Genomic DNA, 15,562 nt, shown 5'->3' on the forward strand with positions numbered 1-15,562 from the left:
GAAACGAAGAAAGAGCTCGGACGCGTGGAACGAACACACATAGAGATCACATCACAGGAAAACTCAAACCACTCACTTTTCGTTCGACGACGGTTCGTCAGGCACGATGTTTCCGATGTTTCTCCGGTTTCTCCGGGCGTCCGGGCGTCCGGGCGTTGAGGAGACCGCGTCTGTTTCCGTGCTCCTATTGGTCGTGACGTCACCAAATTTCATCCAATAAAGTGCGCGCCGAAGTTCTCTCTAGTCGCCGGTAAACGTACAACGTCCAAAATAAAACCCCAAAAATGGAGTCGGACATAAAATCAACATAAAATCCTAAGTAGATTATAGTATTTAAAGATTTTGCTGTAAAATACACTGTGCCGCCGAAGCAACAGCCGAATCCGCTTTCTGCACGCCGCTGACGCCGCACGCCGCCGACGCCGCCACGCCGCCACGAAAGGAAAGGGAGGCGGGAAGTTATTTGCGCGGGAAAGAAGCTGGGCACCTTTTCGACGAGATGTGCGAATTGGGTGAGTAACTTTTAATTACTATATAATATTCATTTGCAGCGTAGAATGAGGAAGCTAGGTCTCCTAGTGAAGCGTAGGCACAGTTCTGAGGCTAGCCAGGAGTATCTGCTCAAGCTTAATTGTGTTTAGTGCAATGTCTTTGTTGCATAATGGCGGCTTCCGACAGTGCCGCAGGTCGCCTCTTTCGCCGAAAGCTTGCCCGATGTGTGAGTGACAGTGTTGCGCTACTTGAGACCTATTCAGACTCATCGGAACAAGCAAGCTCTAGCGATTCTAGTGAAAACCACTGTGATGCTGTCGCAGCTGTTGCATGTGCTGTCACTCGAGCGAGTGGAAACGACGCCGACTGGGCGGAAGGCTTGATCGCCGAAAGTGGACTCGGGCGGCTGATCGCTCGTGACCGCATTAGCGAAGAGAATCCAAGTTTACAAGACTTGATTGGTCATGAAGAAGTCGACGACCTCGAGTCGTTTAAACTCAAGCTACGAGAGTGGGCTGTTGAATGTCGTGTTCCGAATGACTGGGTGACTCGCTTGCTAGCGGTTCTTCACAGTCACAAGTGCTTTGCTGACCTTCCCCTCTCTGCAAGAGCTCTCAAGGGAACACCGAGAAAATCCGGAGTGATAGAAGATCTCGGCAGTGGAAAATACGCCCACTTTGGTCTGGCAGCTGGTCTTGACCTTCACCTGAAGAAGGAGGTGGAACTGCCAGACTTTCTCGTGCTAAACTTCAATGTTGATGGCTTGCCATTAGCCAAGAGTTCCAAGAATCAGTTCTGGCCTATCCTTTGCCAAATTAGCAACTGTGAAAATAGTCATCCATTTCTTGTAGGAGTGTTTTTTGGGCAAAGTAAGCCCTCCTCAGCAAACGACTTCCTTGCTGCATTTGTTCGTGAACTTCAGCAGTTACTGATCTCAGGAATCTGCACTCTCGGTAAAGTAATTCCTGTCAGAGTAGGGGCTATCATTTGCGATGCTCCTGCTAAGGCATACATACTGAGCACTGTAGGTCACACTGGGTACTACAGCTGCTCTAAATGCACAGTAGAGGGGGTCTACCTTAATAACAGGGTGTGTTTTCTTGATTCTGCTGCTGAGCTAAGAACAGATTCTAGCTTTCGAGGCATGTTGCAGGAAGAACATCACTGTGGGAGTAGCATCCTCATGGAATTGCCGATTGACATGATTAACCAGATACCCCTAGATTACATGCATCTTGTTTGTCTGGGGGTTGTACATAAGCTCCTGATCTTGTGGGTTAAAGGGCCTAAGAAAGTGTGGCTGGGGCCCTTGGTACGGGAAATTTCTGCAGGAAACATCGAGCTTGTACCGTATGTTCCCTGTGAGTTCAATCGGAAACCGCGAAGTCTGAATGAACTTGACCGCTGGAAGGCGACCGAGTTTCGTTTCTTTTTGCTTTATGGTGGACCAGTTGTCTTGACAAAAATCCCTGAGAGGATGTTTCACAACTTTCTTGTTCTCCATGTAGCAATCACCATTCTGGCTACTCCCAGTTCAAGTTCAGATGATCTCGACTATGCCGATAGACTGTTGAGATATTTCATCAAAGTCTTTTCAAAGATCTATGGACAGGAGTATGTCTCGCACAATGTCCACGGGTTGTGCCACTTGACAAACGATGTACGATCGCACGGTCCTCTGGATTTGTGGAGCGCCTTTCCATTCGAGAACCGCATGGCTGCACTAAAAAGGATGCTTAGAAAACCTGGCCAGCCATTGGAGCAGCTCTGCAATAGAATTGCTGAAGAGAGAAATGTTGCACCAGGGAAAAAGGCAACCATCCAGGCAGAGCTTTCCTTCGCTGTTGAACATGAGGACGGCCCCTTGTTGCCACAATGTCAGGGCCCTCAATTCGGACGCGTGACTGTGCCGCACAAATTTGTTTTAAAGAGAGGCAAAAGGGACAGTGTATGCGTTCTTGACGATGGTACCATCGTTAAGATTGAGAACATTGCTTACTTCTCAGGATCAGGTGTTCCTTGCATCATTGGTCGCAAATATCTCAAAGTGAATGATTTGTACACTACTCCTAGCTGTTCTTCAATCCTCGGTATCCATGAAGTTTCTGGTTTGTCAAGCCTGCGTTGCTGGCCAGTTGACAGTGTAGCAAAGAAGTGCCTGAAATTCATTGTTAACAAGCGACACACCGTGTTTCCTCTTGTTCACACAAAACTGTAATCTGGACTCTGTGTTCTGCAAGGCATGTGTGTACTGTGACACAATAAAGTGTAAGTGGTTAAGCTTCACATGTTCTCCTATTTCACTTATGTGCAGAGGGAAAGCCATATGTTGTGGTCAAGTTCCCGGATGAGGATGATGGTGACACTGTGGCGGTGGTGCATCAAAGATGGATAAACGGTGATTGGTGCTATTGGCCCAACGCAAAAAGTTCGAAGATGATAAACATGCTTACTGAAAGAGGCGCAAACCCTACAAAAGATTGGAAGCGTGTGCTGTGCATTCCAATACAGTCATTTCGTAAGTATGATAGTTCTTCTTTATAGCACCAGTTTATTTCACCAATAGCCCAAAATGCGGGGAATTGAATACTTTCTGGGTGTTCCTATAAAGCTTTTTAATGTAGTGATGGTCAAAGGGCAATAAGAATTAACACAATGCTGCTTGTATATCTGGCATCATGAGGCATATACAATTTTTCTGTGACTTTCAGGCGACAAAACAATGTCACGAGTAGTTATTTTAAAAAAGTTGAGATTTTGCTCCTATAGGCCTTTTTTCTCTTTGCCCTAAATAATTACAGCAGCGTGCCACAGACAGCCTAAAACATCAAGCATTGTTTTCTCAAAACTGTTCTTTTAGCGTTCTGTTTGGCTTGAGTGGGGTTTTTGGGAACCACTGTCCATTTTTAGTTTGTTTGGCTTGTTGCAATCTGTGATCCAGAGTGCAGGGAATTGCATTATTATTTTTTGGTTTATATTTAATTAGTTACATAGCCATGCATTTGCATGTCAGACCTGTATTTTCCATCCTGGTGACAAAAAAAAACTTGAAAATTCGGGGATATTGCGTTTGGTAGTTAAAGCAGCCTTTTAACAGTAAAGCTGTTTCGGCTCACCGTAATTTGTCTGATGTTAACAAAAACTCGGAGCGCAGTGACCTCCTCGCCCACACGTGCGCAGGGGCGCCGACAGTGGCATTGTGGAAGGCGTTCGTGCCTTCCACAGTGCTGGTTGCGTCTCTGTGATTGCCTAGGTGAACACCGCCACCTACGCTGCGTTTCATGTGTAGCGTGCAGCGCTGTCAAGGCTACTAGCGTGAGTGCGTCGCCTTGCATACCCTTCGCCTCATTCGAGCGTGCTCTCGTGCAGATGGGACGCTAAAGCCTGGTTCAGACAGTTGCGTTTGACTGCGTTGCAGCAGCGAGAAACCAGGACATCCCTGCCGCTTGTATCGCGTGCCAAGATGATTCCTTGAATTGGATTCCACGCTTCATACGAAGCACAGATGTGCCGGTGACTCGCTTTCGGTTCTCGACGCAACGCAGTCCAACGCATTAAAACGCAAGTGTCTGAACCGGCCTTAAAAGAGCCATGCTCTCGTGCCTGTGGCTCTGACCGGTTAAGGCGAGCACAGCCAGTCAAGCGACTTCAGGCGGCGTGAAAGCAGTCCCGGCAACCGAGTCATGCGAAAATTTCAGTGTCGATTCCGCCAGTGCATGGGTGGCGCGAACGGCCGTTTCCAGTGGGAATTTCTGGGCATTGAGTTTGGGCATGGCTCTCGCGTCTGTGACAGTCTTTGGTTCGACGTCAACCTGTCTACCCTGAGCTCGGTTCGAGACTATGAGAAGCGGAGTGCGGCCTTGCAAACCTTTGTAAAACTTAACTGAACTTAGGCAAAGCTAGGTCGACTCCCAGCTCCGCCGTTTCCCTAGCCTTGGACCGCTAGTGCAAGCTGCTCAAATTTTTTTATTTTACAAGCCCTGCATGCTTTCCACAAGGTTTAAAGAGAAGAGAAATATGGTAATAAGTTCTTGAGATTTCAAACTCATATTTTTATGGTGGATATGTTCTAAGAGTGTAACATATTTGAGAGTTTTTATTGAAATCTGTGTAGAAATAAAACAAGATTTTGTTGAAGGCCATGTTCTGCGTTAAAAAAAAAGCTTTGGCTCCGTAGCTCGAGGCTCACGGAGCCAAAGCTCATGGTTCGGAGTGCTGATAGCCTGACTTCAATCCCGAACCAATCTTGTGGAGTTTCTGTTAACTTGCTTTTTGCGAGGAAAGCAGCTTATGGTGTACATCTCATGTTTACATATATCATTCAATCATATATACCATTTTTTTTTTTGGTGGCAACTGTGTTCCAACTTAACTTCTAAATTTTGCAGAGTCTTTTGAAAAAGCTCGCAGAAAACTCAAAACAGCTGAAGATACCTCGGACCTGCAAAGCGAAACAGACCTCGGAAAAGGAAAGAGGAAACGAAAAGCAACACGCATCAGCGACTCCTCCGATTCGGATGTTCCACAAAGGAGAAGGCGACAGCCCATGCCTCTGGCAGGGTGCAATGCCATGGATGATGAGGGCTCCTCTGGTCCACCCACTCCACCTCCTGCAGCGACTCTAAGAGGTACCCTGGTTGTCTGATGTGCCACCTTTGCAGATCTATATGCCAACTAATCAATTGATTCTTGAATAGCTTGTTCTATTTTTACTTATGAAGTCTTATGAGAACAGAAAGGAGCATCATGCTGGAAAGAATGACCCGAGGTACAAAATTGTTACCCCAGGCTTTTAGTGCTTATGAAAGGCCGTGAAGCAGTTTTTATCTTGTATGCATGCTAATATTGCACCGTTACAGAAGATTCTGTTGTCATTAAGGATGATTTAAAGAATGGTCTATGAAAAACTAGTAGCATAAGAAAAGAAATAACACCTTTGTCCTTAGAAGTACCTTTATAAACCTCGGGAATAAAAAAAAAATAAAAATACTGGGTAAATCACTTGCTATGTGCTTGTTCACATGAGTGCTCTTCCTGTGCAGTGTTCAAAACACACAAAATAGTTCCTGACTGGAACAATAGCAAATAGAATAAGTGCTCACGACCTCCAACGGTTTTAAGACTGTTCGGTCCTGAAGTCACTTATTTGTCATTGATTTGTTTTCAGTGAAACTGTGTATTTTTGTGCAGCACTCAAGCAATCCAGTACAACCTTCAGCTCTACACCTGCTTGCCGTAATGTTGCCAGTAAAACTGTGTCAAAGGAACCTGAGCCTGAAGGTGTGAAACCTTTCTGATAGCCTTTGATAGTTGGTTTTAACAATTTTATACAATGCTCCTGTTGATGGTTCAGGTTTCAGGCGACACACCTTGGAAATTCTACACATGATCCGGCTGAGGCTTGATAACCTGACTGCCCTGATGGGCACTGTGTTAGAAGCTCTGAACAAGCACAAGGAGGAGGATGATGATGACAACTGCCCCGTTCAGGAGCCACACGCAAGCTACGACAGCTTCATGGAATTTGAGTGCCAGCTGCAGGCTAGCGAAGCTATGAGAAAAAAGCTGGTAAGTAAACTATGGAGCATTTGGCTAGATGCCATGGAAGTGCCTGTTATTTATATAAACCTGTTTTTCTGTGACACAGGTAAATTGGTTCGCGGGACTGGGAGGGAAGACTGTGGGAGCCACTACTCGTCGACTGCTGGAAGCTCTAATGACCCAAAACGTTGCGGTGAATTTCAGCTGGAAAGGGCAAAAGGGCAAGGCGAAATTCCAACAGCTGCAGTGTGTTGAGCTCATATACCGTAAGTACACAACACATTATGGCAATGCTTTTTTGAAAGGATGGTGTTTGGGAGTAGTGTTTTTTTCCCCTAAGTAATTGATAAATATCTAATATATGCTCTGAAACAGCACCACAGTTTCACAGTGTGATCAGTTGGCTGGCTATAATAATCAAAGTATTTCTGATGGTTATAATAATCAAAGTATTTCTGATAATTCCTCGATCACCTCAAGGAAGGAATGAGCATACTCATGCCATTGTTGCGATTTTGCCCTATAGCTAGCACTCTGGGTTTTGGGGGACTAGTAATAGCAAACCTTACAACTTTTCAGAAGCTGTAAAAAGAAACCCCCGTATCACAACGACACGTCACGACGTTGAAGAGGTAATCAAGACGTGGCTACGACACGCGGCGGAGAAGCTCAGGAAGCTTGAGGAATCTGGTCTCGGCAACATCCCCTAACTTTTTATGAGCATCTATATCCAAGTATAGTGTGCACCTTTTTTAATTCATTTTGTTTTTTCAAGCCCATCTTCAGGTAATACCTGTTTGACCTGCAGCTGCAAGCACACTACTCAACAAGTTTTGTTAGTTTGTCATTATCATTTCCAATTATTTTAGTGTTCAAATTCTAGTATCTTTATGTAATTTTTTTTTTGCTCATTATTTCTAGTCATTTTACTCCTGTTTTCAAGTATTGCTCTTGCCTGACAAAGCTAGTCATTCTTAATCATTTTACAGGTGTTCATATTAAGGCATAATGAATGCCTCTTGTCTGCAGCTAAATGATTACTTGTTAGACCAGCAGCCACAATTGCACAACACGAGAAGTGATTATTATTTCCAGTTATTTTATTTTCCAATTTTAGTACCCTCGTCTTGTTCTTTGATTTTTATTGTTTCCAGCAATTTTGCTTAGGATTCCTAAGAAGCCCAAATTCATACTTTCTTTGTCTAAATAAAAAAAAATAGAAAGAAAAAAATCGCTCCTCCTTTCGTTTATCTAGGGACATTGCAGGAAGCCTTGTCGCTGTCATTCCTCAAGGCTTTCCCATGACGTCCCTCGATAACCGAAAGGAGGAGCCCAGATGGGAAACGCGGACCGGGATTTTTAAAGGGTGCGCTAGCGTGCTAGGAATTTTGTTTTGAGAAAAAATGATCTTAGTTTTTTTTTTTTTTTTTTAGGACAAAAATTTGAAGTTTGGTCTTAAATTGATTAAGAGTACTGTTCTTCCTTGTTCTATTCAATAAATATTTTGGTTGGTACTTTCTGCCTACTCTTCTGTTAAAATAATTCAAATTTTTTGTGTGTGTTGGTTTCATGGTTTTCAAGGAGCCTGCGCAGCATCCGTCGCAAGTCAGTTCAGCATTTGCATGGGTGACCCCAAAAAGACCAGTCAGCTATCAAGCATCGCCTAATGGTTCTTTGGAGACATGGTGCCCTGATAACATGCAGCAAACGTTAAAAAGAATAAGCACCCCAGGTGAATGAAATCAGCTGTATGTTCTTAGCAGCAGTGTCAAAATTTGTCACTATTTTTAATTGTGACTATTTCTGTAAAATTAATTAAGTCAGCTCTTTAAATATTGGTTTAAGAGCTGAACTGATTAGCAATGTTGTAGAACATCAGGAGAAAGCAATTATACTGTTTAAAACAAGGTGTGGTTTCTGTAGTCCTGTTTACAAAACAAAAAATGCCTTGCTATAGCGGTCTGTGTGCCTTGGTTCACGGGTGTTTTTTCTTGCCTTCCAAAGAGGACTAGTCAAAGCACACACTGTTGTAAATATCATAATCGGTCATTTCTCGTGACATTCCAAGACTTCAAATCTCACTTGAGCTCCTAACCAATAAAGAAAAAGTTGATTAATTAATTTTACCTAATTAGTAAACCGCAATGAAATAAATAGGGACATTTCTTGAAGATGACTGCATCATAATATAGTTGCTTTTATCTGTCTAGAGTGTTTCATTATTTCATGAAATTCGCTGCATGTTATCTGGGACACCCTGTATATATATACAGGGTGTTTCACGAAAGGTGGACAAATTCGATATTGTGAAAACTACGCATCACAACAAAAAAATACTTGTGTTGTTTTCGTCCTGGGCCAGGGGCCTATTTAGGAAAATTATTAGAGTCCGGGATAATTAGATTAATTATTTTTTTGTCATTAACTTCTTTAGTATTGTGCATAAGGACATGGTTTCAATTAGAAAATTCCTCAGCATCATCGAAAAACACTAAATCAACAAATTGCAGAACGATAGAATGCACGCGCAACATTTTACGACTTTCTGAAAAACGGCACAAATTCAACGGGCTTTTAAGTTCGGGTTTGCTATCGGAGCGCATCTCGGCCCCGACGGCACCGCGCCCCGTGGAGAGATAGTGCAACCAGCCTGTGCTGCGTCGTGTGATGACAGCACAGCAGAGGTTGGTCGCGCTATTTCTACACGGGGTGCGGTGCCGTCGGGGCCAAGATGCGCTCCGATAGCAAACCGAAACCTAAAAACCCGTCGAATTTGTGCTGTTTTTCAGAAAGCCGTAAAATGTTGCGCGTGCATTCTATCGTTCTGCAATTTGTTGATTTAGTGTTTTTCGATGATGCTGAGGAATCCTTTAATTGAAACCATGCCCAATATTAAAATAATACACAATATTAAAAAAGTTAATTGCTCAGAAATAATTAGCAATCTAGTTATCCCGGACTTTAATAATTTTCCTAAAAAGGCCCTGGCCCAGGACGAAAACGACACAAGTCTTTTCTTGTTGCGACGCATAGTTTTTGCAATATCGAATTTGTCCACCTTTCGTGGAACACCCTGTATATTTCTGACCTTCATAAATGATCAAATGCTTCCTTGACGATATGCATTGACTGAACCAGTGGGGTGCCTTTATCCCAGAAAGGTCCCCATGCAGTCCTTAGGGCTGGCAACTCAGGATGTTCTCAGGACATAATGGGTCTGGACAAAAAGACCATTTGAGGATCATTCGAGACTCTTTCAGGATGTCCTCGGGACTACCCATCATCCTGGACTCGACATCCACAGTACATCCTCAGGATGCCATTGCGTTGACTGGGTTCACTCCTCAGAGCAGATTAGGTCGGCTTGGATAGAATCACTGCAGACAAAATAAGGAACAGGCTAGCTCAACAAAACGCTTTGTCTATTCAAAAGGTCGTGGGCAGAAGGCAATTTTTAAAGCCACTTGCTCGCGCCTTTATGGCAGCAATGAGCGCTCCATTTTCTTTCTTTTTTTTTTCCCCCGGTCACACGTTTGGTTGCATTTTCTACCTGGTGCACAAAACGGGTACCGGACATTTCATCGAACACCGTTTCATTGAACGCCGTTTCATCGAATAAGTGGACATTTCATCGAACACCCTTTCATTGAATCGCTTGACGCCGTTTCATCGAATTTTACTTCACCTAATTTTGGAGCATTAGAGTGTGTTTTGTATCATTTACTCCTTCTCGTCTGAGTTGTTTCAACGCTGCTGTCGAATCGCCAGAAATAAAATTACTACCCTGGTCACTATTTCTCCAAATATTTGATTGCTGAATCATAGAACATAACAAAACTTGAATGGGTAGTAATTAGTGTTCTTTGTTTCCAGGTAAGATAAGCGGCTGTATTCCACCAGGTACTTTGTTTCCTCTCAGTTCAAGCATAAAAGAAAGACCCGGAAAACTAACCATATTCTTCACTATGCCTTTTTGTTTAAATTTATCTATTAACTTGATTTTTCATATCCTAGGAGAATAGCTTGCTTTCTAACAACAAAGGTTGAAAAGCCGCTTAGTCCACGATACTGCCGATCACGAATAATAAACGAAGAAGACACTAGTTCCCCTTTCTGTGGGAAAAAATAAGGTCTGCCAGTTTAAGACAACTATTTCTTAGATACAAATGACTTCGATGAAACGGCGGTTTATGAAATGGCTTTCGATAAATGGCGTTCGACGAAACGGTATTCGATGAAATGATTTTCGATTAAATGTCCGGTCCCAGAACAAAACACGTGTCCAGACAATCTTTTTCTTTCTTTCTTTTTTGTGTTTACGCGGTTATAATATCCGTGAAAAGATTAAATGCGCAGTCGGGGTGGTTGTAGACTGTGGTGCTAAAAAGGAAGAAAACTCTAATCGAAGGAACATACACAAAAGGGAACGTATCCTGCTGTGTCTGTTGCCTCAACTAAGTGTGTTTTGTTTTTTTGTTTATTGAATTACTGAAGTGTCACTGACAACCCCCTAAAACCTTCTCTTTTTTTTTTTTTTTTTGGCCAGGCGATTTATTATGGTGTCACAAGACTACTCTAATCAATATTTTGTTACAGCGTCACGTATGTTATTAATAAAGTCTAAAAACACACTGCTCGAAAACGAAACCAAAACTGGACTGGAAAAAAAGTTACTCACGTTGCTATGCAACTTTTGTTTTTTCAATTAACGTATTTTTAGTTTTTTAAAAGCCGAAAAAGATAGGTATCATATTTTTTTGTCCGACATTGTGATATCGGTTGAACTTATGGTCGTAACAAAACGAGCAAAACGTGAATCCGAAAGTTTCTTCCACTACGCGGCGGTTCCAACAACATCCGTTTCCGGTCGCATAGATTTTCTTTTCTTTTTTTTTTAATCGCGTTTGTTTTGTTATTGCAGTTTCGCTTCAAAATTTTGCCGTGTGTTTGCTTGTACAAACCTCGCGTTTTCTGTTTCCTCGGGCACCAATTCGCCAAATGAATCAATGCAGTACTCTCAGCTGATACAAGACAAAGACGATTCGGAAGAAGAAATCTACGATGTACGTGAGTTTTCGCCTTGAACGCCGCGCGAACATATCGTCAGCTGCGATGTCCCGATCTCGCTTTCACGGTGAAATCCGTTGGACTATTTCGCGTATTCAAGCTGTTGCCGCAATGTCCTCGAGCATTCGCTACGTTTGCCGGTTAACCGTTTACAAACGACCGCACAAAAGCCACGTAGACGTGATAACAAATAGCTCGATCCCGCTCGTTTCGCAGAAAGTTGCACACAACTACGTCAGTGTCGTGAAAGCTTTTGGTCGCTGACCACGGCCATCACTATGCTGAAATCGTATAAAGTTGTAAACCGGTGCTCATAACCATTTCGTAGGGTTTGCAGGACGCTGTGATAGAGCCAGTTCTTGCCATATGCACTTCTGTCGGTGCAGTGTATGTGGTACTGGCACAAAGCGTTTGCATGTTTGCTCAGAAATGTACGATAACTGGGAAAGAAGGAAGGGCGAATTTCAGTGTGGAAAAGTTTGAACGGTGCTCTATCTACTCGTAAGGGGGCTGGAAAATACCCGATCGCCAAACGGGCAACGTTTGCACAGTGCATCCTCATACGAGACCCATTCAGTAACGTTCTCCGCCAACGTGCCTGAATGAGCTATGGCGAGCTTGTCGGTGAGTTCGAACCATTTGAAAGGGATCCCAGTCGGAAAACGATCAGTACTACCGGTACCACATAGTACCGGAAACCTGCGTTTTCCGTGTTTGCTGCGTTCATATCGCTCGTAATCTCTTGTGTCCTTATCGGCACTGTCCGCGCTCGGGGGTGTGCTTCGCAAGATCCAGTTTGTTCACCTGAGTTTATTTCGAGCGTTTTGGAGATAAGTCTAACGTTTTAAGTGTCCAAGAATGAGAAGTTCGCAGGAGTCCACTGGGCGCTGCGACGTTTGGACGACGTCGGAATCGCTCTTGGTACGGAGTTTAATTTTAGTCTTCCGTACGTTCACTGCCGTGCGGATCTTTCCGTGGCCGTCTTCGAACATGCGACGGCTACGTCCCTTTCTCATCCTACCCTCTCCAATTTTGCGTATCACGACGTCACGCAAGCAGGCGCAGTGAGTCACGCAGGAGCATTCAGTGTAGTCGCTCACGGGGCGGTGTATGTATGTAGTGCGAGGACAGACAGGCTTAAATCCCCTGAAGCAAGCTGTACGCGCGCGGTAGGCGGTCGCAGACGCGACGAATCACTACGCAATCCTGTAATCGGAACCAAAGAAGCGCATCTATTGAGGTCTTGACGTCCGTAGTCGAGCGCATGTGATTGCCGCCTGCGTTTGCGGTTTCGGGAGATCCATGGACGTGAACAGCGATTCAAGCGCGTACGTTCGCGTGGCAGACGACGCTCTCTTCAAACTGAGTGGCCTGTCTCGTCATTCCGATGATGTAAGTGTCTTTTTTATGTTTTTTTCCCCCCTTTCTACCCCCCATGCTTTTATAGGCTTCAGAGTCAATTGGTAGGCAAGACGTACAGAGCTGTTTCAAAACCGCACCACACTTTGCTTGTATTTTACCATGGAATTACCTCTCAGTTATCTTATTTTTCTGCACAACCAGGTTACTTGTCTCCCCAAATCTGGATTGGGCTGCATGAGTGGGTAGCACGCTTAAAGTCAGCTGATCCAAGTTTAACAACAAATGGTTAAAGGCCGACCTACAAAATCATTTTCCGCAATATAGGAAAATCCTTCTCACCCTTTTCCCATTTCCTCCTCTCCTAATCTTAAATTGACAGGTGGGGGGACTCCTTTTGTTGCTGTATCTTAGGGCTGGATAAGCCAAGAGTTTGCCATGGCTCATCCAGACCCAAGATGCAGCAACAAAAGAGTACTTCCCCCTCTTCCCCTTGCCATCAAGTTAAAAAGGGGAAATCGGAAGGGTGGTGAGGAGGATTTTTCTAGTTTGCGGGGAGTGAACAGGTGATACAAATCAACACATTAAGCTGACTTTGGGATGATGGAGCTGGATCCATTTTTCATCTGTCATTTCTTCCCTTATTCCTAGTCTCAGCCCAGGTGAACATTCAAATGGGGACCGCTTGCACGTGGTGCCATTTACAAGTGGTACCACTAGCAAGTGAGGCCGGTTCCATTACCCACTTGCAAGTGGTACCACTTGTAAGTGGTACCACTTGTAAGTGGATCCAGTGTCATAAACCCTTTGTAAATGCCAACCAACCGCAGATATTTGGTGGACATTCACTAAAGGTCTGCGGATCTCCAGTGGACAGCCGTCGGACATCCAAGTGGTAATCGATCGGGCACCTTAACACTCATTCGTGCTCAGCTCTTCCATGTTCTGAACTGTGTCAAGGAACAACCACGAGCCAATTGATATCGGCCGGATCATTTTATTGCCCCTTCCGTCATTACATATCAGTGCTTTTGGTGGCCCGGAGCATCTTCGAGGTTCGCTGTTAAACCTTCATGCGCTGAGAAGCCTTGTTGCCGTGTCATATAGAAGCCGTCTTGCCATTGCCCTATAAAATAATTAAAAGAAGAAAAATCTGAATGTACAACGCACAAGCTTTATGTCCCTTTTTTTTTTCTAATGTCCACAACCGCCAATCCGACTTGCTTAATACAGCTATCATATCAAGACTGGCACTTACTGCTTCCTTCCATTGAGACGGAAGCAATCCATTTGTTACTGGGGCTCGTTTTCAGTCCTTAAAGTGTTTGAAGGTTACCACAAAGACATAACATACGACGAGTGAAGTACGCAAGCCAGCGGACGCCGAAGGAGTCGGCAAAAGGCTCGAGCAATCGCAGTGATTCAGCAATGAATGAGTGTTCGGCAGTGAATATGAGTGTAAACATTTTTCAAAATACTGGCATAATAGTTATGCAAGACTTCTTTTAAAATTATTATCTCAAATATTTTACAATTTTGTACATTATATTACCAACCATTTGATTGTCTATGCATTCAATTCCTATTATTTGTCATTTACTCAATGGCTGCTTCTATCAAGATGTTTACTCCTGTCAGTCTCGCTTGTTTTTTTAACTTTCGAGCTTGGGTAGGTTTGTGAAATTGTGTTGTGTGATTCGCATATGCTTTGGATAAACATATCCAACTTTTGGTTTTCCTATATACGTTGTATATTAGTTATTAGCCCCGAGAGCGAACACAAGCGTCGCTGCGGTCGCCGCGCCCTGATTGGGTGAGGCGTACCGTGACGTCAGGGCGATGACCCCGCTCCACGATTTCGCATCGGATCGCTTCCCAGCACCGGTTTCCTGGTTTGGCATTGTGTGCCGCAAGCTCTTTGAGGAGCTGGACTTCGTTTACCCGGTATACAAGACGTTGAGTTAGGCCGATATTGACGTGCTTCCGTACATTTTATAAGCCTGCTTGTCCCTTTTACCTTTAAAATTGGGTTACAAATCCCGAAAGCCATCGGCGGAGGCAGTTCCGCCGATGAACCTCCCCGTCCGCCCACACAACACAAGGCAATTTTGCAAAGGATCGGTGAAGCGGTGGCGCAAGTGTTTCAGACGCTGGAATTCTGTTCCTTGCATGTTCATGATTTAGGACAATATTACATCCCGCTTTCAAGGCATTTGAAGTGGCATTTATATCATGGGCCTTTGGGTGGTCGGCAAATTAGCTCGAGACTCCTACTTTGCGCTGCCACTCTGCATGCGCTGGTTCGCAGATGTTTAAAAGGCCCTGTGTCTGATTATCTTTGATGTGCTCGTGGAACAGGGTTGTTTTACATAAATGGACCTTCTTCGTGAATTATTTATATAGTTTATACACGTATGCAGCCATATTTCTTAGAAGATGCACAATTACTGGAAATTAGTTTGTATGGTAGCAGCTTCTCGGGGCTAATAGGCTTCCCCGACTGTTTAAGTTCGTTGAAATTTATGAATATTTCTGTACTTTTTTGGCGCTGTGAATTCATTTGCGAAGTTTCTCCAGGTAAACTGTTTATTTAATTTATGGGAGTGTGTTATGTTTCTTATCGCTGGTTTTTCTACAGTTTTGTAGCACACTTCATGTTCTGATGTGTGAACCAAATATATATGAAGGAATATCTTATGAAATTACCATCTGTAGGAGGCAAGTGGCATAACTAGATTGAAATAATAGCTTATTAAGATATACCCAAGTGGAGCCAAATGGGTATTGGCACTGACATCTTCGAAGCGCAAGGTGAAAATAGTAAATTTTATAGCTGACTGATTACATAGATGGGCTGGAACAGAAGTATTCTGACTGACCACTTAGGTCCAAGTGGTCTTCTAGCTGTAACCACTTGAGAGGCAAGTGGAACCCCTTAAGACCAAGTGGTCTTCTGACTGACCACTTTGAAGGGAAATGGAACCACTTGGGGCCAAGTGGTTTTCTGACTTCAACCACTTGCATCCCAAGTGGGACCACTTGGCAGTTCAAGTGGAACCACTTTAACCAAAGTGGTATTCAAATGGAACCACTTGCTGGCAAG

General features: G+C 43.9%; 2 protein-coding genes across 4 annotated transcripts in view; both read left to right on the forward strand.

Moving 5' to 3' along the window:
- The first annotated feature begins 437 nt into the window (after nucleotides 1-437).
- Nucleotides 438-6,835, forward strand: LOC121835553. Its single transcript, XM_042289940.1, has 7 exons — nucleotides 438-512; nucleotides 2,807-3,010; nucleotides 4,881-5,120; nucleotides 5,683-5,772; nucleotides 5,846-6,060; nucleotides 6,140-6,299; nucleotides 6,613-6,835. The coding sequence occupies exons 1-7, from the start codon at nucleotides 500-502 to the stop codon at nucleotides 6,741-6,743; spliced, it is 1,053 nt and encodes a 350-aa protein (XP_042145874.1). The 5' UTR covers nucleotides 438-499; the 3' UTR covers nucleotides 6,744-6,835.
- A 4,067-nt stretch (nucleotides 6,836-10,902) lies between these two features.
- The window catches only part of LOC8030786 (proton-coupled amino acid transporter 1), a 34,223-nt gene continuing 29,563 nt past the window's right edge, over nucleotides 10,903-15,562 (forward strand). The window contains exon 1 of one of the 3 annotated variants that reach the window (XM_029986547.4): nucleotides 10,903-11,096. In XM_029986547.4, coding sequence (XP_029842407.3) covers nucleotides 11,040-11,096 — 57 coding nt within the window. In that variant the 5' untranslated portion in view covers nucleotides 10,903-11,039. Of the gene's footprint in view, nucleotides 11,097-11,602; nucleotides 12,493-15,562 lie in introns of those variants that run through there. The other 2 variants (XM_029986546.4, XM_040504994.2) reach the window with 2 other exon arrangements.

This window comes from Ixodes scapularis, unplaced genomic scaffold, assembly GCF_016920785.2.
Source record: "Ixodes scapularis isolate PalLabHiFi unplaced genomic scaffold, ASM1692078v2 PGA_scaffold13__105_contigs__length_92229423, whole genome shotgun sequence".
In the NCBI taxonomy this organism is placed as follows: domain Eukaryota; kingdom Metazoa; phylum Arthropoda; class Arachnida; order Ixodida; family Ixodidae; genus Ixodes; species Ixodes scapularis.